Source organism: Tyto alba, unplaced genomic scaffold, assembly GCF_018691265.1.
Source record: "Tyto alba isolate M040663 unplaced genomic scaffold, T.alba_DEE_v4.0 Super-Scaffold_38, whole genome shotgun sequence".
In the NCBI taxonomy this organism is placed as follows: Eukaryota; Metazoa; Chordata; class Aves; order Strigiformes; family Tytonidae; genus Tyto; species Tyto alba.
The window spans coordinates 19,207,856-19,235,551 of NW_024881313.1; the positions used below are offsets into that span (position 1 = coordinate 19,207,856).

General features: G+C 38.9%; 1 protein-coding gene across 1 annotated transcript in view; it reads right to left on the reverse strand.

Moving 5' to 3' along the window:
* CUBN (cubilin) overlaps positions 1-27,696 on the reverse strand; it is a 145,654-nt gene that overhangs the window by 100,633 nt on the left and 17,325 nt on the right. Inside the window, exons 14-27 of the mRNA XM_032991812.2 lie at positions 27,227-27,461; positions 25,704-25,885; positions 24,750-24,912; positions 24,356-24,546; positions 20,272-20,428; positions 19,463-19,641; positions 18,890-19,052; positions 18,427-18,643; positions 17,286-17,416; positions 8,947-9,133; positions 7,362-7,522; positions 6,670-6,851; positions 5,881-6,037; positions 3,198-3,385 (exon numbers count right to left, since the gene is read on the reverse strand). Coding sequence (XP_032847703.2) covers positions 3,198-3,385; positions 5,881-6,037; positions 6,670-6,851; positions 7,362-7,522; positions 8,947-9,133; positions 17,286-17,416; positions 18,427-18,643; positions 18,890-19,052; positions 19,463-19,641; positions 20,272-20,428; positions 24,356-24,546; positions 24,750-24,912; positions 25,704-25,885; positions 27,227-27,461 — 2,493 coding nt within the window. The remainder of the gene's footprint in view (positions 1-3,197; positions 3,386-5,880; positions 6,038-6,669; positions 6,852-7,361; positions 7,523-8,946; positions 9,134-17,285; positions 17,417-18,426; positions 18,644-18,889; positions 19,053-19,462; positions 19,642-20,271; positions 20,429-24,355; positions 24,547-24,749; positions 24,913-25,703; positions 25,886-27,226; positions 27,462-27,696) is intronic.

Sequence of the window (27,696 nt, forward strand, 5' to 3'; positions counted from 1 at the left end):
GACAGCCATGCTCTGTACTTGCACTTACTTGTACTCTTTGGTCATCTGACTGGTTTTCTCTTGTCCTGTATTTGGAACAGTTATTTTCTTTAAGTGATGATAATATCTTTGGTAGCTGACAACCACTAGGAATACCTATGTGTAGAAACTTTTGGTTTTGTCATTATTCCACATATTTATTTTCTGACTCATATATGGACTAAGGCAGGGAGCAAATAGCAAATTAATATATTCTGTGTATATCAGACTGAATTAGTCACAAAACAAAATGCTCTTCTTGTATAATACATGTGGTTTTGGGTCAGAAGTGTAAGTCATAATTAAACACGAAGCTAAAGAACAGGCCCTTTTCTGGTATGGAGACTGGGACAAAAACCAGTGTCCAGCAGGCCAGGTCCAACAGTACTCAGGAACGTAGCTTGTCCAGTCTAGCTGTCCCCACCCCACCTAGCACCATGATTTTCTCCTTCAGAATTCAGAAAGGTTTCAAAAAAAATCAGAGCTCTAGTTTGAGACATTTGCAATGTCATAAAAATATATCCACAAGCATTAAATCTGTTTCTCACATTAACTTTTAAAAGCAGCTCTGTTTTGTTTTGTTTTGTTTTTTTGCAACTGCCATTTCTTGATTGTACTCTGCTCAGGCAGGTCAACTATCTGCCATAACACCTCTGCAACATTTAATCTTGTCCTTCTCCATCAGCTATCACCTTCCTTTATCCCCTCTACCACCAGAACAGTGATCATCACCTAATCCAGCCTAACAACTAACTCTTCTCTTTCTCATGCCCAGCCTCAGAGCAAGTAGCAACAAATAGTGTCACCAAGCCTGCCATCTGCTAGATACTGTGGAGCACCAGACTGCTACTGTCAGGACTGCCACAGAGCTAAGGAGACAAGTAGGGTGTTTCTGCCTGCTGCAAGGGGCAGAGCTGCTGCCACCAAACCCAAAAGGACATGGGAAAAGGGACACCTGAAAGCTCCTGCAGAAGAAGAGCACCTGATCATCACCAGTGGCCACTCCAGTTTGTGAGTGCAGCAACATGAAAACTGTCTGAGCAGTAGCTTCCCATTTCCTCCAAGAAAACAGTGAAGGGCTCTGGCAGATGGTCCACACACCACTCACTTGAACTACAGTGAACGGGATTATACCTCTGTTTTCCAGTGTTATACTCAGCCAGGGCATCAGAGCTTTCCCCTTTTAGGCTTCTTTGCAATAAAAGAATCTCAAAACTAGCGTGTGGCAGTAAAGTCTGAACAGCTATGAGTCAGGGGGTTTTTTATTAACCTTTTTTCCAATTTGCAGTGGTGTCAGCTTCCACATGGATTTCAGACAGAAAAGACCCAAATATCTGCATTCTGCTTAGAAAGTGAAACGCATACTTGTTCCAGATGATTCCTCCTTTCCCCTACACCACAGAGCACTCACAGCCTTGCCAACACGCTCCCCTTTCGCAAAACGCAGGGTGGGAGCACACACTATTGAGTTTCCTGGCTGGTTCAACCTTGTTCTCATTTTTACACTATGGCACATATTTGTGCAGCATGCAACAACCAAATGAGAACATCTTTTCCAAGTGGTATTTCTTAATGGCATTTGGAGAAAGATTTGTAAGTAATGTCACTGGAATTGCAAATTAAAGCCTCCTTAACATACTCTCATGACTTTTCCCCTTGCATTTTCCTCTTTATACCCCCTTCAGTCTGTATTTTCGTTGATTGGAAGCACTGAAGAGTTGTTAAAACAAAGAGTGCAAGTACTTTTCTGCTCCCTGTCTTCTCACTCCCTCTGATATGTTTTATTTCTGTTCTTTTAAGTGCTTTGGATCAGGTTCTTGCCTCTGGCACTATTCCTCCAGCCCTGAGTTATGTCTAGAATAGCGTCTTCTGGCACGTCTCTTGCTCCTCACTGGCTGGCTACTGTGTGCACGGCTCCTGCTTTTTATGGGTCAAGGGCTTAGGCATCTTGAGACTAACACGGGCCTCCCCACTTGGCTCCAATGTTTCCTTTTCAGCCTCCTCACAAAAATGAACCAGGGTTTAATAGTTAGTTCTCAATACAGTGCTCTCTTGTTTATTTTCTTCACATGTCTATTTTTTTTTCCATTCCTGGCCACAAAGAGAAGCAAGCTGGAAGAACACCACTTTTGCCAGTTTATTACCAATTCTGAGCTGTGAAAGCTGGCATAGTAAGGAGGTAGAGGGAGTGAGGAAGGACATATAGAGGGAACAGATTAGCCTATCACCAGGCCTGTTGCAAGACCCCAGTGTAAGTAAATGTCCCCAGAAATGTGGACACTATTCCTTAGACCTCTCCTTGGCTGTAACACTTCTCTAAATTTCAATTCCTCTTGTGCAAAACCTAAGTAGAGCACAGGGGCTACACAGTGGCATCCTGTACAAGGGTGAGATCTGAAGGATGGATGAGTTCAGCAAAACAGTGAAATAGTAGGCAGGAGATTATAATCCTCAGTATAGCCCTGGTCATGACTACACTCGAATTCCCACAGTATGAAGTACAAAACTGGGAGAAAACATCTTTCCAGTTGTTCTAGAAAAAAAATTTTTGAGGAAATTAAAATAAAGGGTACTTGGCTTTAGATTGACTGGGTGGTTTTATTTGGCTAAAAAATTCTCATTTTGTTTGTGGGTAAATTCAGTTTCTTTCAGTCTCTTTAAAGAAACATAATAATTGTGAAAAGGAAACAGGAGACACAGCAACCCTCCCTTTAGAAATGTAGAAGTTACACATTTCAAAGTTTTTGAGCATTCCCCACTCCTCAGATAAAAACAAGACGAAACTAACTGGGCTCATTGCCATTTGCAGTCAATTTACTAGTCTCAGGATTTCTTTTTCTTTACATAAAACTGGAATCATGACAGCTCACTTCACCCATAAAATCCAGTGCATCTAACCCAAGGTGGTAGCGAGACTCTCTGTGGCAAATCTAGGCACCTGTAAAGTGATTCATCCTCTCTATTGCAGACACCTGTCTTAAGGTGGGATGAAGTGCTTTCTGGCAATGCTTCACTCCCTACTGATTGCAGAGGAAATGGGGACAAATTGTTTGGACTTAACACTTGAGTTTTAATGACTAAATTTAGATAAGATAAATTTCCCCTTGGTCTTCTGCATCCTTTATTTTCTTTATTGGTGAAGACTTGATTTTTCTTGTTTCTAGAATCTGGGTACATACCTGCAAGAAATCCCGGTCACAGTCAGGTCCATCTTCTAAATTAAAGGCTGTGAAGCTATAGTTGAGTGTGTTCCCCCTTGTAGTTCGGATAGTCCAGTTGCAGTGCTCATTTAATGGGTAATTATTTGGATAATTTAAACTTTCCAATACACCATGGCTACGATTAACAGTCAGTACTTCATGGCAAACTGAAAAAAAAGTGATAATAAATTATATTTCTGCAGTCCTTATTAACCCAATATCTCAAAAAATTACTGATTGAAGTTATTGATAGCATTACAAGGTGAGAAGTGTTTTCATTCACAGATTAGTGAAGATAAATCATGCAGAAAGAGAATTGTGACCTATTGAAGAACACATTGCATATGTTGCAAACAAACTCCAGACTTTCCAAACTTGAGTCTTTCAGCTATACTATGTCCTTGTGTTCTGATACTTGCAGACTCATCAGTATAGGTGGTACATATATTTTCTGGCAGTTTTCTTTAATTCTAAATACATGGTTATTCCTGAAACATGTTTTTTTCTTTTTTTTTCTTTTTTTTTTAACTAATAATAGAAATTTGCCCTGTCATTTGAAACAATTTGGGGAGGATGCTCAACAAAGATTGACTAACGGATTAAAGTGGTTTATTTCAGCAAGCCAGAAAAAAAAAATATAATCCCTGGCTAAAACAACAAATGGAAAGTACACTACTTGTATTGGATTTCCTAGCTCCAGGAACTGGAAGTGATCATTAAATTCTTCAAAAAGAAGCTATGATTTTCCTTGTGAGTCATTCAACAGCATCCTAGCATAAGAACTGAACACTCACCTGGAATAACGACAGTTTTCCTTGAAGTACAGAGAAAACGAAAAAGTAACTCAACTAGATAAAGAGTGAAATTACAATTATGGCATTAGGTCAGCGAGTCTCATTTTCCTGTACCCACCTTTCACTAAAGACAGAAATTATCAATGTGGGCAATCCCTTGTCTGGAGACAGCATACAATGTGTACTGGGGGCAGACCAGTGTAATGCACAGAGAAGTGGGCAGGAGGCGAGGAGCAGGACAGGCTGTTTTATACAGCAAATCTGCAGTGTTTGAACAGCAGAAATAGTGAGATTCACTTGCAAAACTCTTCTATTGTCTGTCACTAGGGGTAATACACCTACCTCCTCCAAATATTTTTGATTCTTTCCAAATGATTTAGAGCAGCAAGATCTATGTTTTTAGGACTTCAAATTGCTCAGGATACAGCTGAAGGTCAAGGTCAGGTGGAGTGGGGCTTGTGTGCAAAGCTACACTGAAGCATACAACTATTTGAAAGGACAGGATGAAGAGCACAAAACAGATTTTGAAGAATGCAAGATGGGTAAAAGCTGATACTCCCTGCCATCAGGATTTTATTAGAAACATAGCAGATACAAAGGTGCCTTTGAATGTTAACTTGATACCATGTTTTCTTTTGCAATGTTTTCCAACTCATCTTTACATTTCTTTCATGTACACACAAATGTACCTGCCACCTAGGCATACTTATTTTATACCACTACTTCCTACATAATTTTAGCTTTTGCACAAGCCATTGCAAACTTTCTCTGATGCATCTTCAGGAATTAAATATGAATGTAAAATGTAGATCACATTATCTGATCACTCAGGTTCTACATCTGAGTGCTTTGAAAGTGCTCTTTCTGTTTAATTAATGAAAGGGGAACCCTTTTCTAATATATTGTCTTGACTTTGCAATCTGAAAAGTACATGGTAGATGAATCTGTGATATCTTCTAATTATTGTATGAGCCACGGGTGGATTCATAGCTTTGTTTTTTTCATAATCTGTTTACTAGGACAACTTAATGTTTATAAACCTACAGCAATCCCTATCAGTTGGGCATGTCATATTTAGGGTATGCAAAGATGCTTGCAAATCAGTTTGTATGTGGTGAAATTCTCTAACTTCCAATGTGCATACAACCATATATGCTAGAGTGTGTAAGCAGAAAAGTAAATACTGGGGCAATATGCAAGGTTATGACTGGGAACAAAGTCACTTTAATTTGTCAAGTATCTTCTTGGATTTTTCTCCAAATGTTATTATTCTAATATTTCTGGGGTAGAACTATTTTACAAAAAAAATGTTTGCAAGAAAATTGTGACCCTTACCGTAAGATATAAAAAATTAAACTTTTTGAAGTGTTCCAGGTAGGCTAAATGATCCTAAGCACCCACAATGATCCAGGATGGCTGAAGGTAACTCACTTGTCCTTTGCCATCCTGCCTCACAGGCAGCTAGAAGAGCAGAGAAATTCATTCTGTCTGCCTTCTCTGTTAAAAAGTCAGGAGACTGGGCAAGCAAATGAGCAAGAACAGTCCAATCCACTCTGTTATGGACTTCCAGTTTTTCTGAGTAAATCTAGAGGGGAAGCACCACTGGTACAGGTAATAGAAGTAGAAGTAGAGCCACCTCACCAGATTTCTTCTAGGGAGGAAATAATCTCCATCACAGGTAGATGGGAAGATAATTTTTAGCCCTCTGTGTTCTGTGACTGTAGCAGGCTAGAGAATCTGGGTCAATAATATGATCTATACATTGTCCTCTGCTCATGAGTAGGTAAGATCATGAGCTGCAAGAAGCAGTTTCATGAACAAGCTGAACTGTAGAAACGTGTTCTCCATATCTTCTTTTACTTACTTACCCTGTTTGTATTTAGCTAAAAAACCTTCACCTTGGAGACTTCTACCTGTTCTTAGTTTTACAAAAATGTTGTCTTCACTGGAACGGATGAGTTGTGGTATCTGATTCCCACAAAATTTACCCAGCTGTTTAGCATTACTGCTGTTGCCATCATATACCTTAAAAAAAAAAAAAAAAAAAAAAAAAAAAAAAGAGAAAAAAAAGCAAGTAATTTCCCCAGGACAAACATCTGCTTAGGGAATTATTACTGGGTACACAAAAGGTTAAATTATATTTCTGCTCAGAGGAAGCCTGACAGGCATTTCAGAAACAAGCAAATCAGTGGAAAAACAGGAAGCCAGTAACTGAATACTGGTGGATTTTGAGGGGCTTACTCACCAAGAGGGGTAAACTGCACTCCGTTTCAACTCTATTAAAAATATTCTAGTAATGTATGCAACAATTCAAATAGGAAATTTGGGATTAACAATAAAGTTATTGACACTGTTGTTCCTTTCCCCTTGTAATTTACTAAGAGAATGTACAAAACACAGCAAATCTAAAAGATATAGACAGATTCTTGTTTCAGTGGCCTAGACATAAATGCTTTTCTTACCAGCAGCTACACAGACACTGCTGCCTTACCTCTCACTGCCCTGTGATATGAAGGTAGCATGTCAGCAGGGAGCTTTCCTATTCTAGGTCTGTTCTCTTATGAACATTTGAAGACCAGAGCCATGTGTTTTTCCTTGCCTGTGTACTCATCATACTCAGCTACCTCCTGTGGAGCAAAGCGTCACAGGGTACATACCGCAAGGTAATCAAAGTTGCACTCTGAGTGATACCCTAGATGGAACTGCTCAAACTGGATTTCGAATGGGGTTCCTCGGCTTCCTCTGAGCAACCAGTAGCACTCTGAATTGTGGTAATATGGCATAGGGTAGTTGGGAGACATGAGGATACCAGAAGCTGTCATCAAAGTCCCACCACAACCTGAAAATGGCAAAGAAACCAAATCAACCTTTAACAACTAGAAGAGTAGAAAATTAGACATGATGTGTGAGATTCACACTACTGACCTCCCTCACATGCCCTGAACCTCCTTAGTGATGCCCCAAAAGTCTGCATTTAGCCAACAGTACTGTAAGCAGAAGAGAACCTGCAGCACCTAGAAATATTAACTATCTGATTTGAATAGTGATCCTCATAGATAGTTAATCTTCAAATAGAAACCTCTTCATTAAATTCTTGGTTACTGTTTTTCTAAACATACAAGAAAGTTTATGCTACATTATATCCTTCACTGTGGAGAAGAAGCCCAAGGATCAAGAAAGTTGTATCCTTGACCTTAACAACATTAATATATGTTGCTATATAGTTAAATAGATTCTATAAGATGGGAAGCAAAAAAGAAGAGGCAGAAAAGGTGAGAAATTAAATACAAATAAAAGATCAAAAATGAGATGTGTAAAATGGTTCTATAATTGAATGCAGTCATTTTACCTGATGTTGTTCCATCCCACTCTGCTGAAAAACCCTGTCCTGTGCCAAATACGTCACTCAGAAACTTTATCCACAGCTTGTTACCATGAGAAATTATAACAGGAGGCAGGTCTGTACTACAGTATTTTCCAAGAGAAGGAGATGTTTCATAGCCTCCATCTCTAGAATGAAGAAGAAAAACCTTGGGTCAAAGAGGGAAACCATGAGAAATGTTAACAAATCAAAAATCTTGGGATTCTTTCAGGCCTGGGAAAGATGAATCCTGGCTCTTCATCTTCCACAGCAATACAGCTACCAAACACTGGAGGAGTCCCACTGCTTGCAGTAACAAGTCCTACTACAAGCAGCTGTTTGCTGGGTACATCCACTCTCTCATCTCAGCAGCCTGTCCAGAGCTGGCCACACTTTTCTTGATGCAGCCCAGGAGACAGTTGGCTTCCCAGGCTGCGAGTGCACATTGCTGGCTCATGTCCAGCTTTTCATCCACCAGTACCCCCAAGTCCTTCTCCAAAGGGCTGCTCTCAATCCCTTCATCCCACAGCCTGTATCAATACTGGGGGTTGCTCCAATCTAGGTGCAGGATGTTGCACTTGGCCTTGTTGAACCTCATGAGGTTCACATTGGCCCACTTTTCAAGCTTACCCAGCTCCCCCTGGATGGTATTCAGTCCCTCAGGTGTGTCAACTGCACCACTCAGCTCAGTGTCATCTGCAAATTTGTTGAGGGTGCACTCAATCCCACTGTCTGTGTCACTGATGAAGATATTAAACAGTACTGGTCTCAGTACGGACCCCTGAGGGCCACCATTTGTCACTGATCTCCATCTGAACATTGAGCCTTTGACCACCACCCTCTGGATGTGAACATCCAATCAATCCCTCATCCACCAAACAGTCCACCCATAAAATCCATCTCCAATTTAGAGAGAAGGATGTTGTGGGGGTCCATGTCGAAGGACTTACAGAATTCTAGATAGACAATATCCATAGCTCTTCTGTTGTTCACTGATCTAGTCACTCCATCATAGAAAGCCACTGGGTTGGTCAGACAGGACTTGCCCTTAGTGAAGCTGTGCTGGTTGTCTCAAATCACCTCCCTGCCCTCCATGTGCCTTAACACAGCTTCTAGGATCTGTTCCATGATCTTCCCAGGCACAGAGGTGAGTAGTTGGTAGTTCCCAGGGTCCTCCTTTCTACCCTTTTTAAAAATGGGTGCTGTGTTTCTTTTTTTCCAGTCCCCAGGGACTTCACCTGACTGCCACGACTTCTCAAATATCATGAAGAATATGTCACAAAACAGGCAATAAAACTCTTTGTTTCTGTACTGAGGAAAACAACCAGAATGCAGTGCATGGGAACACAGTCCACATACCCCACCTGCTCTGAGAACTGGAATTTACCAGGTGGGAAAGCTAACAATGGAGCGGGATGGGAGGAGGAAAATATAGCCTTTAAAGTTCTCTATTAAGTCCTTTTCCCACATTGAAAGCACAGGTATATAGTTAAAACTATAGCTTCTGAACATGTGGGTTTGGGCAACTTCCATGGTTATCAGTAATAAGGACAGGAAAAATAATTAGGCTTGCCTGATTTCTACATAATCCTCTGTACAGGCTTTATTCCCTTCTAAGGTGAAGTTGGTGAAGCGCAGCACAATCTGTCTGTTTATTCCCACTGTGATGGTGTATATGCACTCCGTCCGGACAGGGTAGTTCTTGGGATAGTTTGGAGATGTTAGCACACCAGTTTCAGTACTGTAGTTGTGTGAGCATACTTTAAAATGAAAAGAAACAAATATTAATTAATTTAATATGCATGCTAAATTAACAGGAAATTTCTGTTTCCAACAGACAGAGGAGCAAACATCCTATGCTCCTGTGCACTATAACTCTTCCCGGACACATCTTACTGCTGAATGTCATCACTATAAACTAAAACCAGAAGCCATCTCTTTCATGGGATTTCTTATATTTGAGTTGATTTGTTCAGATTTTACCAGAACACTGTGTCTGTAATAATAGTTAATGCAAGAGTAGTCTCAACTGCCTAAATTGACTTTGACCTAAAACCCAGGTAAGCAGAGAAAGGAAACTGAAAGGGATGTCTTGATCAACACAAAAGGTAGGATTCCCAAATTTCTGAAAAGCAATGGTGGTGGAAACTGAAGGCAGTCTCTAGCTATGAGGAGGTGCTATATTGTTCTCAGGTATTGCCCATGATCAAACCTGGGAGATGGGGATTTTATATATGTCTACATTTATTTTCCCATTTTCTGGGCCATAAGTGACAATCAGTTGGAAAATAGTATAATCCTTAGATTGTGAGAACAAAGCAGTTCTACTAAGGTCTTCTAAAACCAGCTACATCAGTTCTTCTGTGAGTATTGTAGAAGCATCTTGGTATTATGAGCTGGAAAGAAGAAAATAGCGTGGACCTGAGCAATAATTGAAAAGCTCTTTCAGAAGCACATAAATAAGGACTAGGAATAAAAATATCTGCTATACAATGGTACATGAGACTTATTTCAGAGAAAACAATTATTGTGTATTTGTTGATCACAGTCTAAAAGTAAGGTTTGTGATCTGGCTGGAAAAAGGGCAAGAAGAAATGTGATTCATGTCAGGTGTTTTCAGTTGAAATAGGGAATCTTGCTGCCACTGCACAAGATAATGGTGACATGTCACCTGGAAAAATGTGGAAAACCATGGTCCCTGATGTTCTGGAAATCAAATGAGAGTAAGAAAGACAGAGGTTGTAGAGATAGCAGGAAAATAGTAATTAGTGGGCAAGAAACACTAGAAGAGCTTTACTTGTTTATCTTAGCAAGTACGTGAGAAAAAAAGACAGAAATAAACATCAAGAAGCATGAAGAAAAATAGAATACACTCTCAATGACAGTACAAGCTCTGAAGTTAAAAACTGTTCATAAATACAGATACACAGAAATTAGGAGAAAGTTTTTTATCAGGAAGCGGGCTTTTAGAGCAATCATCCAACCAACATAACAGCTGCAGAAAAGGGAAAAATGTCCACTGGTTTTTAAGATACCATTGGATTAATTTAATTAAGAAGGGAATCACATTATGTAGCTCTTGGAAAAAAAAAAAAAAAAAAACGGGGAGGCATAAAATTGTGGGCTGGGTTTGATGACCCAGAGACTTATTCTGTTCTTCCATTCCTCTGTTTCAGGTCCTACAGGTTGAAAATATGAGAAATATAAGTAGATATCTTAAATATTTCTTTTCATATAGGCAGGGTTAGACTAATTATAAAGCACAAATGAAAAAGCAAGCAAAATATTATGGTTAACTTTATATTCATTTAAGCTGGTTGCCACAGATCCCAAACCTGTTTTCTAACACAGCACAGCTTAACACTTCAGTATGCATAATAATTTAGGCAGAAGGGATGAAATTACAGTTTAGGCCCTCCATGTCTAAGGTTGGTCATTTCCATGTCTGTTCTCTATCCATTCTAACTACTAAATCACTTTTGCTTTAATGGTGTTTTTTTCATTCTTGGTCACCTGGAAGGCCTCTGTTGAAAATGTTTTCTGTGGGATGAATACCCCCAAAGCTATCTACCAGACTCATTTTCCTAGTTCATCACAAGGAGAACAAAGAAACATGACACAGAAACGGGCCAAAAATTTTCTGCCATTGGGTTATGCTTTGGTAGTGACAAGTCAAAGGTTTCATGCACTAGTTTACCTAAAATCATCATCTATTAAAGTCTTTATCTAGAATTTTAGTAATTTGTGTGTTCCACCACAGATATGCTCTAATGTATGCATATAACAATCAGGATAGTCCTGGTCACCTTAAAAACTCTGTGCTTCTTTATAAATCCTTATAATGTCCTTGCTGTGCTGACTGCTCCTGTGGTATTTCATGATATGTAGGGCTTATCACCAAACCCCAGACCCTTAAGGCATATGATTTCTTGAGAAACCTGCTTGCCAGGTTAGAAATATGACACAGAAATGTGATCCAAGTTTTTCCTAACAGCTCATTACAGAAAAAGCAATAAAAAATTAAAATCAAAATATGTGTATATTTATTAGGTTACTTATTTTTAACTAATTATTTCCTCCTGATTTTGGAAGGGTAGGCACCTGATTCATGCATATTTAATGGTTAGAGCTGTTGCAATACTGCCATTCCTTATTCACTCAGAGGCTGAGACCATGAATACTAGCTTTCAGCCTCAAGAATATTAAATATTGATGTACTAGAGAAGGGCCCTTAGGGTAAAATTAGCAACATGGAAGCCAAAATATTTTTATCAGCCCTTTTAAGAACAATTTCTACAGAGTTGTCCAGGTTCCCTCCCTCACCAAATTTTGCTTTCTTGGGAGTAATCCATACAGAAACTCATATCCCAAGTGTGCTATTTTAAACTGGATGCTGTATACTGATCCACACTTCACATAACAATCATCTTTATGAGCTAAGGAGGATAAATACAGAAGGTGGAACAGGGACTGCCTTAGAAATGTCAGACTTCTGGCTACAGTGAAATAAATTCAAGTGAAGACTAAGCATATGCAGCTATGAGGACTAGGAAAAGCATAAATGAACGCATGTTTTTTGACAGCCAACTCTCTTCTGGTAATTGTATTCATTTGTTGTGCTCTACTTTCAGCAGGAGAGGTGGCGTGCCCCCTTTTCTCTTACCTTACTAACACAGCATTTGGGGGTGTGCTTGGGCGGTAATATTTCCTTCAGTGAAAACTGTTAGCAAAGTTAGCAGGAAAAAAAAGTACTTTGACTCCTTTGCCAAAGTTCATAATGCAGTCTAACACCACAATGTGATTATTATATGCATGGAAAAAATATAAATTCAGTTTAGTTTGAAGAGACTTATCGCAGCTCATGGAAAACAGAAGAAGGAGGCAATTGTCAAGGACAAACGCACATCTTGCTTTGCCAGTGTGTGAGGTTTTGAAAGCTATTCAATCTGCTTTCTGATTTTGGTACTGAATGTGTTTGCTCTTCTGAAAAAAATGCCATAAATGGCAGCAATCCACTGTAATAGCCAACAGCGGAGAAAAATGCCAGCTTTTGTACTACTCACTGACGCAATCATGCATACTGCAGAAAATTATATCCATGTTTTTTTCCCATAAAGAGATATTCATCAGTTGCCACAGTTCTAATTAATCAAAAATAAAATGATAGTGTCGTATGTAAAATGGGAGTTTTCTTTTGATCTCATTCTACCAAAGGAAAACTAGGATCCCTAAAAACTTGATCTTTATGTAATACTATGCATGTTTAGACAGAAAAGGAAGAAACTATCACATGAAGTATATGCCTCTCCAGAGGCAATGGAAAAGCACATCTGCACTTCAGGGCCTTCTGTTACTGCTGCTGGCAGATGCTAACAGGCTTGATTTTTATCAAGAAGGTACAAAATGCCTGTAGCATTTCAGGCCCAAATTCCTTAGAAACACTGGGAACAACTGTTCAAAAAAAATCTGACTCTCTTCTGCCGATTTACATATAAACACACATACGATAGAGTCATATACACATATATAGGCACATATAGGCAGACTGATCAAACATAACCAAGTTGTCAGTTGCCAGCTGATTAAGCCTTTTTCCTGAGACTCAGGATGAGCTGAGCAGATGCCCAAGATGCATGCAGGAGTTCAGCTTTTTTTTCTGTCTTAGCTCAGCCTTGTTCAACCATGCCCTGTATCTCTGCACACACATACTTGTCAGACATTACTTGCCATTCTTGTCTTTGCTTGTTCAGCTGAAAAGCCAGGCAACATCCTCCTAATAATTACATGGTTCAGTCAGCAAGATGGGAACTTAGATCTCAACTTGTACTCAGCTATCAATAAAGAGGACACACAAATCTATATATTGCTTTCAGGTGCACTTTTAACTCCATGGGTTCACAGATGTTTTTTCTTTCTTTCCTCATCCTTCTCAAGATCTGACTTCTCCAGTCAGTCATTGTCAGCTAACATACACCACACAATGAAGCTATTTAAAACCAAGTTAGCCCTCTTGATAAATAATATCATTCATGATTCAGAATGATATGGAAGAAAAATCTTATCTTTCACCAAAGACAGAGAAAGACCAGGAATAAAAATTCTATCAGGAAGCAGTTGGCTAATAACCTTGTTAAGGTTAATGAAACAAACAAGGTTTAATGAAACAAACAAATGAAAAGAAAAAAAATCCCTCCAGCCCCAAGACCAAATTCAAAGTAAAACAAATAAATTTCCACCAACTTATGAAAAAGTTAAGGACAATAAAATAAGTGCATTGACTCTAGGGCTATTCCTATTGGAAAATTGTGGCCTGGATCTTTCAAGACCCTGATCAACACTTCCAGGAAAGACTGAGCCCTTTCAAAGATTTTTCAATAATTTTACATAGGTTCTTTGTGGTGTGGCGAGCCACAATAGGCAAAAGAAAAGCCTAAAATCTATCATAACACTTATATGGCTGTTGAGACATTTGTCTATCTGTTACTTGAGACCTGGACTCTAGGAAATATATCCAAATATTTCCTTGCTTTCCATGTGACTTTCCCCTTTAAAAGACAGAAAGATGGCCAAGAACTTAGCATCTGAGGTACAGATAATTTAAGTGGGCAATATACATTTTAAACAATTAAGTATCATGTGGGCATATTTGACTGAAGGATTTCCATTTGTATTGCTGCTATATGAGTTATTCACAGCTACTAGCTGGCAGACTGCTAAAACAATTGTTTGCACTTTATGGACCATGGCCATGGCTGTATCTTGTGGCATTCAAATATTTTTACAGGAAATATAGCTTTGCCATTATTTTCAGGCTACTTTTCAACTAATTAATATATCACAGATAAACCATGCTAAGAAAAACATTGTTTGCTAAGATACATGGAGAAGAAAATTAGTTTTGCTTTACATAAAAATATTTTTGTGATCTTACTTATCCTTTTTTTTTTTTCCTCCTATTTATACTTTTTGGGGGGATAATTTTGTTCATCTTTTCAATAGCTCATTCTTTGTAAAATAACTCCAGACAAAAGCCTATTGAAATGTCGAATATAAACCAGAACAGCTTTGACCAGTTCTGATACTGGTTACACTCTAGCTGGCTAAGAAAACATAGCTCAAAAATATGAAAGAATCTTACTGCACAAGAAAAATTATTAGAACCATATTTTCCTTAGCAGAAAAATTAAAATGGGCAGCAGATGTAAAGAATAAAAAAAATCCATAGCTTTGGTAAATCTCTCAGATATGATTATGTTCAGCAGCTTGCTACCTTAGTGTAACTGGATATACATAAGATGAATATCAGGCCTAAACATCTCACAGCGGGAAAAAACTAAACTTGGTGTGATTCCAGGGAAGTGGGGAGTTGCTTCTCACATCAAAGTCCACATACATACATGTGTTTGCCTTCTTTCGGGCCACAGAAGTTTGAAAACACTTTATTCTTAATAAAAATTTAGTGTTAGCAGTCCAGTATTTATTACAACATTATAGTACTGCTCTGCTTGTGCTGGGACCAAAAGAAACAAGCCTCTGTAAAGAAAACAGATCGTGGTTTCAACTTCTCTATGAGTTTACTACTTTCAGTTTTTATAGTTATCTGATACTTTGCCATACTTATATAAACTATAGTGATTGAAATGAAAAAGCATTTATTCTAGAGATCATAGTTCTAGGTCTGAGTGAGAATAAATTGAGAGTTAGCCCAGTTTAGCTGAAAACTAGTGAAGATATGTGTGTTAATTACAGGAAAAGAAAATCATACCTGTTGTTTAGAGTTTGGATGAAGATATTATGTAGTTCTAATTTCACATAAACATTTTATGCACTTTCTAGTTGTTAATAGCATTGAAGAGAAAGCAGATTTGCATTTTTACGGCATAGTTTGAAACCCTCTCAGGGACAGTGTTGATGAAGTTTGACCATCACATGATGCACATAGCAGTGCTTTGGATGAAAGATGAGAAAATCCAATCACCATGATGATGATAAAGGAGGGGAATATGGGAGGGAGGAGGCAGAGCAGTGAAGCTGGACAGCACTAACAAAACCAATAGAAACAGACAGATTGGATTACACAGAGACAGAAATATAGATTTATGTTGAGTAAAGAATATTTTGATCTTGAACTGTGAGAAGAGTTGCTATAAGAACAATTAGAAAGGAATCAAATCCACCCATGAAACATTAATCTGAGGTAAAGTAAAAAAAAAAAAGCAACACATTAACAAGCAACAATCATACTTACAGAAGTTAGAGTTTTCAGCTGCAAAAACAGGGTCACAAAAGACTTTCTTTATAAGGCTGATAACTTCACAATTTCCCACTAGTAATAATTCAGTTTTCAAACTACAGAGTCTTTCTTGGAAAGATTTTTAAAAGTAGAGCTTCATTTTTAGCCTATTATATTCTAACAAATATAAATATCTTCCTTGGAATAGGTCTCATTAAATCTTAATTGTTTTTACTGGCTTTTTTGGTTTCCATGTCAGATAACTCAAGTATGAATGAAGGCAGCTGAGAAAATAGATTATTTGGATTTGTAAATTATCTGGTAGTGAATAAAAACACAGTGGCAAAATCTGTACTGGTCTTGCTTACACACGTTTGAGAGATTAAATAATAGCCAATTTTTCCAAGTTGCCAACAGGAAAGCAGTTATTTTTCACAAGGTAGAAATTGGAAATTTTGCTGGTTTTAAATAGGTTCAAGAAACTCAAAAAATAGGAAAAATAAAATTATTAAAGAAACTAAGAGCGAATAATGAGCAGTCATTGGTAGTTTATGGCTGCATAGATGAGTACTATGAATTTCTGGTATTCAGCTAATAAATCTCTCATAGCTTGTACTCAAATACACAAACCACCTAGAAACTGGTTAATGATGGATACACAAATAACCCAGCTACAAATGTATTCTCATTTTTACTTTTTTTCATTGTCCCACTCTGCCTCTTCTGTGGTTTAATTCTGCTAGGCAGAACCTGTCTCTCTACCCACATAAATCCTTTTCTACTACAGATCTGTGTTTAGTAGTGAGAGGAGCAATAGCAAACTCCCATCTATTGGGTCTGTGAAACTGGTAGTTACAGTCTTTCATCAAGAGGCTGCTTCTTCAAGTGCAGCTTGGTCACTGCTAAAATGCTCTTAGTGCTAGAGAGATGTGCAAACACTGGATCAGGTATGGTGGGTTCAGCACAGTTTGAAAACGCAGATGTGTCCACACCCTGGAAAGCCTTCAAATCAATTAGAATTCAGAGTAATTTCTCAGTTTTTGTCTGCTTTATAGTACTAAGGGATTGAATGATCATTCTTCTCATCAGTAGTCTTTACCTCACTGATGTACGTCTTGACCCCTTAAAAGGACATACATAAATAACAGATTTAAGGCATAACAGGAGCCTTGAACTGTTCCGGAGACAGAAACATTGCACTCTCTCTTAATGAAAAAAGCAGCTTGTGCTTTCAGGTTGTTTTGCTGCTTCATCAAACTTCATCCTATATGATCCTTCTCTTCTCATTGTCAATATTGCACCTTAATAAGGACTAAATTAATTTTTATGGCACGTGAGAGTCTGCCATTCAGCTGAGTTGTCCATGATTGCTAATCTTCTTAGGTCACACATGCTCAGCTCAGAACAGACAAAACAAATTCAGAAAATTCTTTTCCTAAATAATTCATGCAATTCTGCCATGTCAGCTCTTACTGTTTTTTTAAAGAAAAAAGCAGTGTTGCTTACTGAAATTGATTTCTGCTTTCCTAGGGACAGAAAGGCTTGTGAATAAAGCAGGATAAATAGGAAGGGGTAGAAAAGGCACCACGCAGAAAATAATATTTCTGTTTCTTGTAGTGGTTATTTACAGTGACAGCTGGAAACATTTAATTTGCATAATGAACAGACTGAGATATTACCTTTTGATGCATCCAGGGAGATATAATTAGCTGAGAAACCCTCAGATGCAATTCTGTAATCAGTCACGAAGTACAACATCATCATGTTGCCACCACTAGTGAGAGATGGTGGAATTGATCTTCCACAGTACCTGCAGCAAAAAGATGCCTCAAGTTGAATGTCAGTACTTTATGAACTGTCTGTATTACTGGAAGAGGATTCAGCTTTCTTAAGAAGTTTGAACAGCTACACATACACATGTCTCCTCTGGATGATACAGATCCCAGCCATATACCCTGTATCATAGGACTAAATAGCACACTACGTGTACAAGAGTACAAATGTAACTTGTGGGCCAAATTCAGAGAAGAAACTGTTCATCAAGTTGTAAAATCCTTACTGAAATTATTCTATGTTGTACCTACAGTGTATTCTGTTCTTTTGTAGGAGTCAGGGTGGCTAGCCAAAGACTAAAGTTGCAAAACACTCTCCATTATAAGACTAATTTGCTCCTTGTTTTCCAAAATACTGTGATGTCAGCCAACTACTTTACAGTCTGTAGCTGCAGCTGGACACTGTTCCCAAGTAGTTCAGATGTTCTTGAATTCTAGGTTGGCAAGGAAACCCTGCGTATACCCCAATTGGAGAAGGGGAAAAAAAATAAAAGATTATTTCCTAAGATAAAATCGCATATCAGGAGAAAGTAAATACAAAATCCCGTAAAATTCAGATTTTGGTTTAGTTTTTGCTGAGATCCAAATGCACAATCTTTTCAGTAATCTTTCTTTCACTTCTGCAAGTGTTTCAAATCATGCTTTTCCTGGGAACAGATATATTAATGGTCTTGAACTCATTTCCCATAAACCATAATGTTAATGGAGACAGACAATGCCAGCTATTGAAACCTGTCCTTAAAAAAGCTGTCCCTTTGACACGTTAGTTTCTCCCAGTATAATATTTATTAAATGTGCTTCTCATTCCATGGTCAAAGGAAGCAAGCTGCCTTTACTATCTTAGGCAGAGAAATTGCTGTTACTGTTTCTGTAATGCAGAGAAATTAATCTATACACAAAATTTAGGGAAGCAAATTGGATGTTGAGAGCAACAGAACTGTGCTTACTCTACAGTAATTCAGCTCTGCAGGCTAACAGACATGCTCACCTTCCCAACTTTTGCACAGTGCTGTTGTCATATATTTCAAGATAATTCTTTCTGCAACTGTAATCAAATGCCAAGTTAAATGAAGTGAATGTCAGGCGGATGAGGTAGCCAGGTTGAATGTTGATAATCCAGGTACAGTTAATACCATGTGGGTAAATATCTGGATGGCCAGGACTTGTAATGATTCCTTCCGCTCCAGTGAGAGTCTCTCTACATCCTGTAGAGATTTAAAACATCAGGTTAAATGATATATTCATAAAAAAGTTAAGCACTTCTAAAATTGCTTACTTTTCTTTCTGAAATTTCATGGTCTTTTTTTCAACTATGCATACTACGTAGTAACAGATGCAGAATTTATCTCCTATTACACCATCGCAAAACTTGATGGCAAACTGTTTTCAGTGTACAGAAGAATCTGGAAAGTCCCAACACTCTACACAGAAAACAACAAAAAAATCCTTACCTGTATCTAATGGCCAGTACTCAGCTCTGAAGCCAAGGTTGGTAAGAGAGGAAGCTCTGAATTTGATATAGAGACTGTTCCGTGTAGATTGCACTCTAGATGGTACAGCTGTACCACAGTATTTGTTCAAAAGAGGAGAGTCTGTGTTGTTGCCATCTCTGACCTGAAGAACATCGTATTCAAAATATCCCATACAAATGTCTATGATATTAAAGTTTTAAGCATGAATGAATTCATAAGAACCATATAAAAGAGATTCTTAGTGAGTCAAACCCTACCCTTTCTTCTGCATGGTTTTTACTACAGGCACATACAATGCAACCTTATGACTGCCAGAGAAGCACTCTCCCACCCACTGGAGATGGTGATGTCAGATGGAGAAAAGACAAGATCTTACACCCTCAACAGTAACTGGCACATAAACCTCCAAAACTAGGTCTGTCTATTTAAAGATACCCGGTACTCATCACTGATTATCAAAATGGTCATATAATCTTTGGAGGACCAAGAAAAGGTTTGTGATCCTATTAAGAATCTATCTACTATTCATAGTATATATGTGTGATTCTTTACCTCAATGTAGTCCGAGTCACAAGTGGTTGTATTTCGAATGTCAAAGTTGGTAAAGTTAAGAATCACCACTTGGCTAGCTAACTGGGAGATGATCCACTCACAGGTCTTTGGGTGAGGGGACATCTTGGGGTAGTAAGGTGAATGGATAGCACCTTCTCCAGACAAGAAGCCTCCACAAGCTGCCAAGAGAGACCAAGAATCAGTACTTGTGATGAATGGTTGCAAGGAATTACTAATGTGATGTCTATCAAATATCACTATGAAATCAGAAGAAAACCACTCATAAAAACCTGTCTTTTTACAACATCTACTACAGATCATCCAAGTAGTATTAAGAACATATTTAAAAAAACATATTGCTGTAAGTATAGCATAAACATGTATATACAGAAGACCAATCTAACTGTGCCCATGAAAACTAATAGATTTGACTCATTTGGTTCACAGACACAGATAGATTTGCTGGTGATTAAGAACTAAAAAATAGGAAAAAGTAAAGTCAAAAGATTTAGGCAGAATTATAGCTATATCATCCTTGATATGTTAGTGGTAAGCAATTTATCATTAGTAGAAGCAATAAGGGGTGCATTTCCAAGCATGCTAGGAAGGAGTGCCTACAACAGACCTACTGCAGACATCATCTTATCATTTCTAAAAGCAGAAATGAATCAATAAATTGACTTTATTTTTTTCTTTTATTTCTTTTGGAGTTTGTCTTAAACCCATTATATGGATATTATAGCACAGAAATGGCTGAACATGTCCAAATTACAGATCAGTTCATTGTACAAATCACCAGCTCCTCTTACCAACTTGGTAAATGGCCCTGAAGCTAGCCCTCTGCACAGAAGCATCAGACTTGAACTTGATCCAGAGGCTGTTGCTGGTAGAAGTGATTGGAGACATGACTGTACTATGACAGAATTTATTAATAATGGAAGACATCTCACTGTCACCATCTCGAACCTAGTCATCGAACAGAAAAAAAAAGAAAAATGTCAGATCGTAACAGCATTGGGATCTTCTATCCAGATAAAATTACAACCTCGCAAGAGCTGCTAAATAACAAAAGGAGTAACTATTTTACTTACAAATAAGAGGGGTAGAGCCATCACAGTAATTGGCACAAGCACATGATTTGCGAGAGCTCAGAAGAAGGACTTAATGATCAGCACAGAAGACACACAAATGCTACTGTCACAGGACATTAGGATGAAACAGATCTTCTCAGCTTTCGTACAATTTGGGCCTATGCTTCCAAAAGTGACACCTTTAGTATGAGAGAGATAGGTAAGGTGCTCACCAGTGATAGCTATGAAATTTTTGCCAACACTAAAATCTGCTGGGGGAAAAAAGGGGGTATTTGTAATTTTCTTGCTTTGGTCATAAAGCTTCTAGTGATTTTTCAATGGCATTTCTCCAGAAAAAGCACATGTCCCATCACACCCACGCATCAATGCAGTCAGACAGCTCACTAACAGGAGATGCAACTCTGAGTCCTTAAAGCAGTAAAGAGGTATAGTGACACCTTTCCATTACTTTATCCCAAGGGTTCAATGAATGATAGTGACAATGAAGCTGTATCGAGGAATCATTTTCAACTTTTACCTTCTCCACTGCCACTCTACTGAACTCAATCAATTTGCTAATCAAAGGAGAAATGTATCTTATATGTTTTCCCAAAAGTTGATTATAAATCCTGCCTATCAAGGGGACTAGAAAGGAAAGAGGTATTTGCACCTCTGAACTTCAGGCCCTGAACCCACAGTCCATGGGAAAGAATAGATGTATCCAAGTGACTGGGCAGAGCACTGGAATAGCCAAGGAGCTCTGAATGCCCTCTGAGGTGCCCAAGAGGGCAGCCAACAAGCTGAGGTCCAAAATCAGGCCCCCTGCTATTTGCCCAGGCAAAAAAAAAATGGAATTTTTCTCCCAAAGATTCTCCTAAAAAGAAAATAGGTATTTTCTGCTGTAGAAGTGGTGGTAGCTTATATAGCTGGAGCTGCTTTTAAATGCACCTATATGCTGTTGATTGACTCCAAAAAATTATTTCAGTGGCACTGATATTCCATATGTCATTGGCAAAGTCAGGGACATCCAGCTTTCAGGTTCCCTCTCATCACCTCTTCCTTCCTCCTCAGCTGTATTTCTCCATGGAGTGGGAGAGAAGGCAGGGGATCCTTGTCTGTGCCCTGGTGAGCAGGCAGTGGCTGGCCTGCTTTCCCAGCTTTGGCAATCTCTAGTTGATGAAGTGGTTTTCTGACTAACAGATATTTTTAATTTCCCTGGGACTTGAGTTGAAGGTGACAGAATTATTCTGGATTTACAGGAGAGAAACTGAGATGAGAAAATGTACAAAATCTTTGGACAGCAGTGAAAGCTTCCAGAAGTATAGTTCACAGGAGTTTACATTTTTTCTTGAGCTGATTCTCCTTACATTTTTGGTTTATAAAGCCCAGTGAGTAGTGATAAAAATAACAGGTTCTCTAAACCATAGGAGTAGTATCTCCTATTGCCAGTTAGAAAGATGGCAAGGAGAAAGAGCTGCCTTGGCTAACACCTTACCTCTGCAGCGCCATGTCACTGTCTTTTATAAATAAGAAGTTTTATTGTCTCTAGTTTCTTATTGTAGATGCCTGGTCCCAGGCTGTTCCTTCCTCAGTAAAAGACTAAACATCCCTCTCTGAGCAAGTGCCTGTGAGCTGTGTCTAGCCCCTGTGGAAACTCTGCAGGTTTCCTGGTATCATCAGGGATGGGAGTAATCTGAGTCTTTTCAAAGTGACAAAACAATTGTCTGTGAGTCACTTTTAAAGTCATTTTAACACCTAAAAGCTATTTCCCTAGCTGAACTTCATTATAAAACCCAGTGAGACAGTATTTTAGAAAAGTGTACATGGAAAACCAGGCATTGATAAAACAGCACAGTTCTTTAGTCATACCAACTGTCCCAGTCAGAAAACATCGGTCTTGTTTCTCTGCTCCGGGCTGAGTCACTGAGTGAGAGGGCAGGAAGAAGAGGACAGAAACACAGGGAAACCAAAAGGCTTGTGTGACTGATCAGCAAACAGCGAGGTAAATGCCTTGCTGAACTAATACAAACTGATCACGTTCAACAGAAAAGGTTTTGTTTCTCTGGCTGCTGTGAATTTAGCTGCTGTTCTGCCAGCAATTAGGCAAGAGGAGTACCAGGCCAAACAAACAAAAGCTGTCTGTTTTCATTAAACACACTTCCCCTCTCATTACAGAAATTAATTACACCTCATTCCAACCAAAGTCTCTGAATTAGAGGAGGAGGGAAGGGAACGATGTCAGCACAATAACATCTTTTAAAAACAGATTAACTGCACGGAGCTCACAGGGGCCTATTCCTCACTTGGTCAAGAAGAGATTAAACACAAAACCAAACTCATGCTACCACTTATCTGCATAGCCAGCAGCACAGGACTCAGCTCTGCGCTGGGGCAGCAGGGCTTGCTTCTACCTGCTTCAGCTGCGGCAGCACCTTTGCTAATCAACTGGGTGTCTGTGCCCAGTTTGTTTTAATTCTGTTTACTTCTGTGCGGTACAGCCACACTTTTACACAGTCAGCAGCACCCAGCAGTCATTCCATGTAGGATGAGGTATTTATGACTACAGGGAGAAACACAGGCTGGGTACGACAGCAGATGCCTTGAGACATGGCAAGTTGGGGTGCAGCACAGAGGACAACAGGGACAGGGTGACAGGAGAAGGGGCACAGGCCACTGACATCAAGAGCTTGTCATGGCTTTAGGGCACCACAGGCCTCACAGGCCCAGCCTTGCCTCTCCCAGGACCTCCTCACCCTGTCCATGGCCCAGGACTCCATGTCAGCTCCCCAGGGCCATGCGTCCCCACCCCAGTGACACTGCAGCAGGGCCGGTCTCCAGCTCCCCCCAGCCCTGCCCTGCCCAGCCATGGGCTCTGCTGAGCCAGGCTCATCCACATGCCCACGTCCTGGCCTGGCCGTGGTCCATCCCCACCCCCACGGAGGTGCCTGCCTCCTGGCCCGGGCAGTGAGAGGGACTCGGACTGTGAGGTCCTGCTTCTGCCCCTTCGGGGAGCCCCCAGAGCCCTGGGGAGCCCCTGGCCTGCACAGCACCATGCCAAGCCCCACCCGTGGTCAGTTAAAGAAACGCAGACTGGGAGATGGACAAAATTGGGTTTAGGGGTAACAAAGAAAATGGAGAAATCGTACCTAGCATACTTAAAAAGGTACCCTAGTAGTAAATTCAGGTGTAGCATGAAGCTGCAGACCGTGAAGAGAGAGATAGGTGTAAAAACAAATAGAAAAATCACCTCAAGCAGATCCCAGTTAAAATCAACATTACGATTGTATTCTTATTACATTTTCCATACAGAAACTTTCTAACTGTACTATTATTTTTTCTGTAGTAAATAGATTTAGACTAGTAACAATTCTTGAATTAGACGTGTAATATTTCAGTTATGCTAACACTAAACTCCTGGCTTTACATATGTATATATGTACATATGTATGTATATATAAATATATATATAGTGTGCTTCCTTTTTGTGCCAGAACAAGAATTTCCATATATCACCATGACTCCAGAAAATTCTGCATAGAGGCTATGGCATTTACCAAAGGTCCAAACTCCACCTTAATCATGTACAGCCAATCAAGAATTAGTGTTAAGCTAGGCAGATTTTATTTTCTCTTATCTTTGCATTATTCTAAATGTACAGTTCTGCTCTTTTAGCCCCTGTGACTTTTGGACCCTAATAAATTGGTACACTTGGTCCTTTGATTAACAACTATTTCTGCAGTGGCCCTTGGGACAGAAATTATGCAGCATGGTTTTATACACACATGTAAGCAACCTTTCATAGCAACTGCTTAAGAAAAGTCACCTCAATATAACTTGATGAACAATCAGTGTGACTCTCCAGCTCCATGTGGGTGAAGTTGAGGTATATTTTTTCATCCTCTGGCTGTCTGATAATGTAGATACATTGTCGGTTGTTGATATAAGGGTTAGGCCAGAAAGGGGACATGATAAACCCTTCACTATTTGTGTAATTTCCTCCACAACTTGGATCTGCTACATTAAGAAAAAAAATACATTACTTGAGATACTCACAAGTATGGTAACTCTTTCAGTTTAGGCTGCCTCTGTGCAATAGCTGCAAATCAAAGAGGCTTTCTGTATTATTAAATATCAAGTGTTAATTCCATCCATTCATATGCTATTGGGTATGTCACAGGAATGTCACAGACCAACCTTTAATGCTGAATTTTACTTACCAGGAGATGTTGTGTAGAGGATGTGGAAGCCTTTATCAGTAGCTAAGTTATCAGAGTGAAAGTGAATCCATGCATATGGACCAGTGGTTTGGAGTGGGGGTGGAGATGCAGTGCTACAGTATTTACCAAGGATGGGGTCTTGTGGAAGAAGACCATCTCGAATCTAGACAGAATGATAGATCAGTATTTAGGATTGTTAGATGTGTGCCAATTGTGAACAGTATGAACACTCTTAAAGTTATCTTGGGGACCTCAGGAGATGTTGTAGATGGTGGGTGGAGGGAAAGCTCATGGGAAGTTTCCTCCAAACACACAGGAACCAAGAAACAGACCCATCAGCATAGCTGTGATGGAGATCCTAGGAGATTCATCAAGAGTTTTGTGAAAGGGAAAGAAAGTAACAAGAGACGTCTACTGTTGAACTGTTTTCCTGAAATCATGTTCTGCATTGCGTGATTTTGGAGAACATGCTATTCCAAACCATCTTCTCATTTCCATGACTGGTTATTGGTGAGATCTATAACCATTACTTTGCAATTGAGAAAAAAGCTCACATATCAAGTCACGGACTGTACTATAATATGACTCTATTAATCTTAGTTCCCTATCCCTAATAACTTTCCTTAGGCTGATTAATTCTCTGTGGGTTGACATTTGACAAGGAGTATAGAGACTGAACTTTGTAAGAAAGTGAAAGTTTCCTATTTGGCCTGAATCCCATCATCTTTAATTGCAAAACTCCACTTCAGTGAAGCAAGATCTCATCCTCTTTCTGATATACTGCCTGTACCTGACTGTGTATTGATGGCTGGAATAAGTAAGTACAAATGAGCATTCCAAGCCAGGATTTGATTTTCAAACAGTCCTCTTCTGTATGTACAACAAGTTTTGAAATACTTTGTTTTGCAATAGCATAACCATAAAATGGTGTCATAATCCACAATTAAACTTTACCTCTAAATGGTCACAACTGCAATTTTCATGGTGTTCTAGGCTTAATGTGCCAAAAGCAAATGTGATGAAGAGGCCAGGACTGGTTGAGATGGTCCAGAAACAGTCTCTGTTTACAGGATAGTTACCAGGGTATCCTGGAGAGCTTATTGAACCGTAAGTACCCGTCAGCTCACCACCACATTCTAACAGAAAAGAAACATGTAAGAACAGAGTCATTAACAATGCATGTCAGGTCAGAAGATGAATTCTCCTGTAGCATCAAAACTAGGTACCACTTTTGGATCCAAAATAAATTCAAAAACAAAGAGCAAGCCAAACAAACCAACAAATTACTTCTTTCTTTTAATTTTACAATTAATTCTACATCTCAATTATACAAGCAGAACTCCAAATATTTCCTGATTTGCACAGTAAAAGAAAGACTCATTCCCAGTTATGATGGAAATATCTTTAGAAGAATGATCAGAAGCACTGTGTTTTGGATTTGATTTACAAAATTAATCTGAATTTCTGTACTTTGTAACTAGTCTTCATGCACAAAACTGTTTTAATTTTAAAAAAAATAACGTTAATTACAGAAAAGGCTGTTTTATATACTTGTAATAAAAACCCCCATCCCTCTCAGCATGAGAGTTGGGAATGGTAGGATTAACTTTTGTGTTATACCTAAGGAATAGTTAGTTTAGTCACATCTATACCTCTCTCTCTCTTTGCTTTCTTTCTTTTTTTCCCAAAAAAGATCTGTTTTCAGTATCCATATTTGTCAATTAGTAATTATCTAGTAACGTAAATTGAACGAAAAAAAAAAACCACCAAAAATCACATTAAAAGAATTTCAATAAATACTTCTGGAAATAAGGAAACCATTTGCCCCCTGAATTTTCTATACTTTTTATACTTTATGGTTCTTTCAAGACACATCCCAATGCACCATTTTGTTTCTAAACAATACATAGAACACTGAAGTGAGATTGACATTGCACAAGATGATTTGTGGTTTATCTCTAGAAATGCACTGCCAGACCTCCTGGAAGAATCACAAAAGTGGCGTTACCAAGAATTCAGGCAGAAATGTGCAACAAATCATACCAAAAAGCTCATAGACAATTTTAAATCAAATTCCCATCAATCTAACATGTTTGGAAAGCATAGTTCAACCGCCTTATCCTCTTGTAACTTGTCAGTGGCAAAAAAAGGTAACTTGCCTGCTCAAAGTACTAGATACTTCTGTGAGAAAAGAGAACTAATCAGAAGAATAGCATCTCCAGGAACACATGCTCTTTGGGGGATTCCTCATAGGACGTATAAAGCAGCCTTAAAAATCAGCAGAAAGTTATTCATGCAGAGGCCTAGAGTTGGAGTTTAAATATTTTAAAATTACATATATGTCTACATTTCAGCCTCACTCCCTAGTAAAATACTGTCCTACTGCTCCTAATGTTTCCTAATCAAAGGAAATAAGTAATTCATTTTGCTCCAAAGCCATAAAGATGCTAAACAACTTGACAGTTCATCAAACTTACCAGGATCCCGAGATTCCCACTGAACAGTAAAACCTCCAGCTGTAATGGTGTGGTTTGAGTATAACCAAAAATACAGGGAGTTGTGGGAACTGAAAAGCTCTGCAGGAGGTGAGGAGCCACAGTATTTTCCCAGCATGTGCATTGACGCCGAAGGCCCATCATGGATTTGAAGGAATTCAGTGTTACACTCATTACTTGCCTCCAGTTGGAAGAATGGGAAAATAATATGCACAATCTAAAAGAAAGTAACAAAACAAGAAATCTCTTTTTTCTTTTTTCCATCTGCTGATACACTGTTTATGCAGTAACTCTGCATAGAGCAGATATATGTGTTCATGCAACTATAAGAATCTATGAGCTTTGGTGCCATTATGCCATTTCCTGAAAAGTTCCAGGACAGAAGAAGACACTACAGAATCCTAAGGGTCAAAAGGAAAGAGAGAAGATAGATAGGAAAGAATTTGGATGGG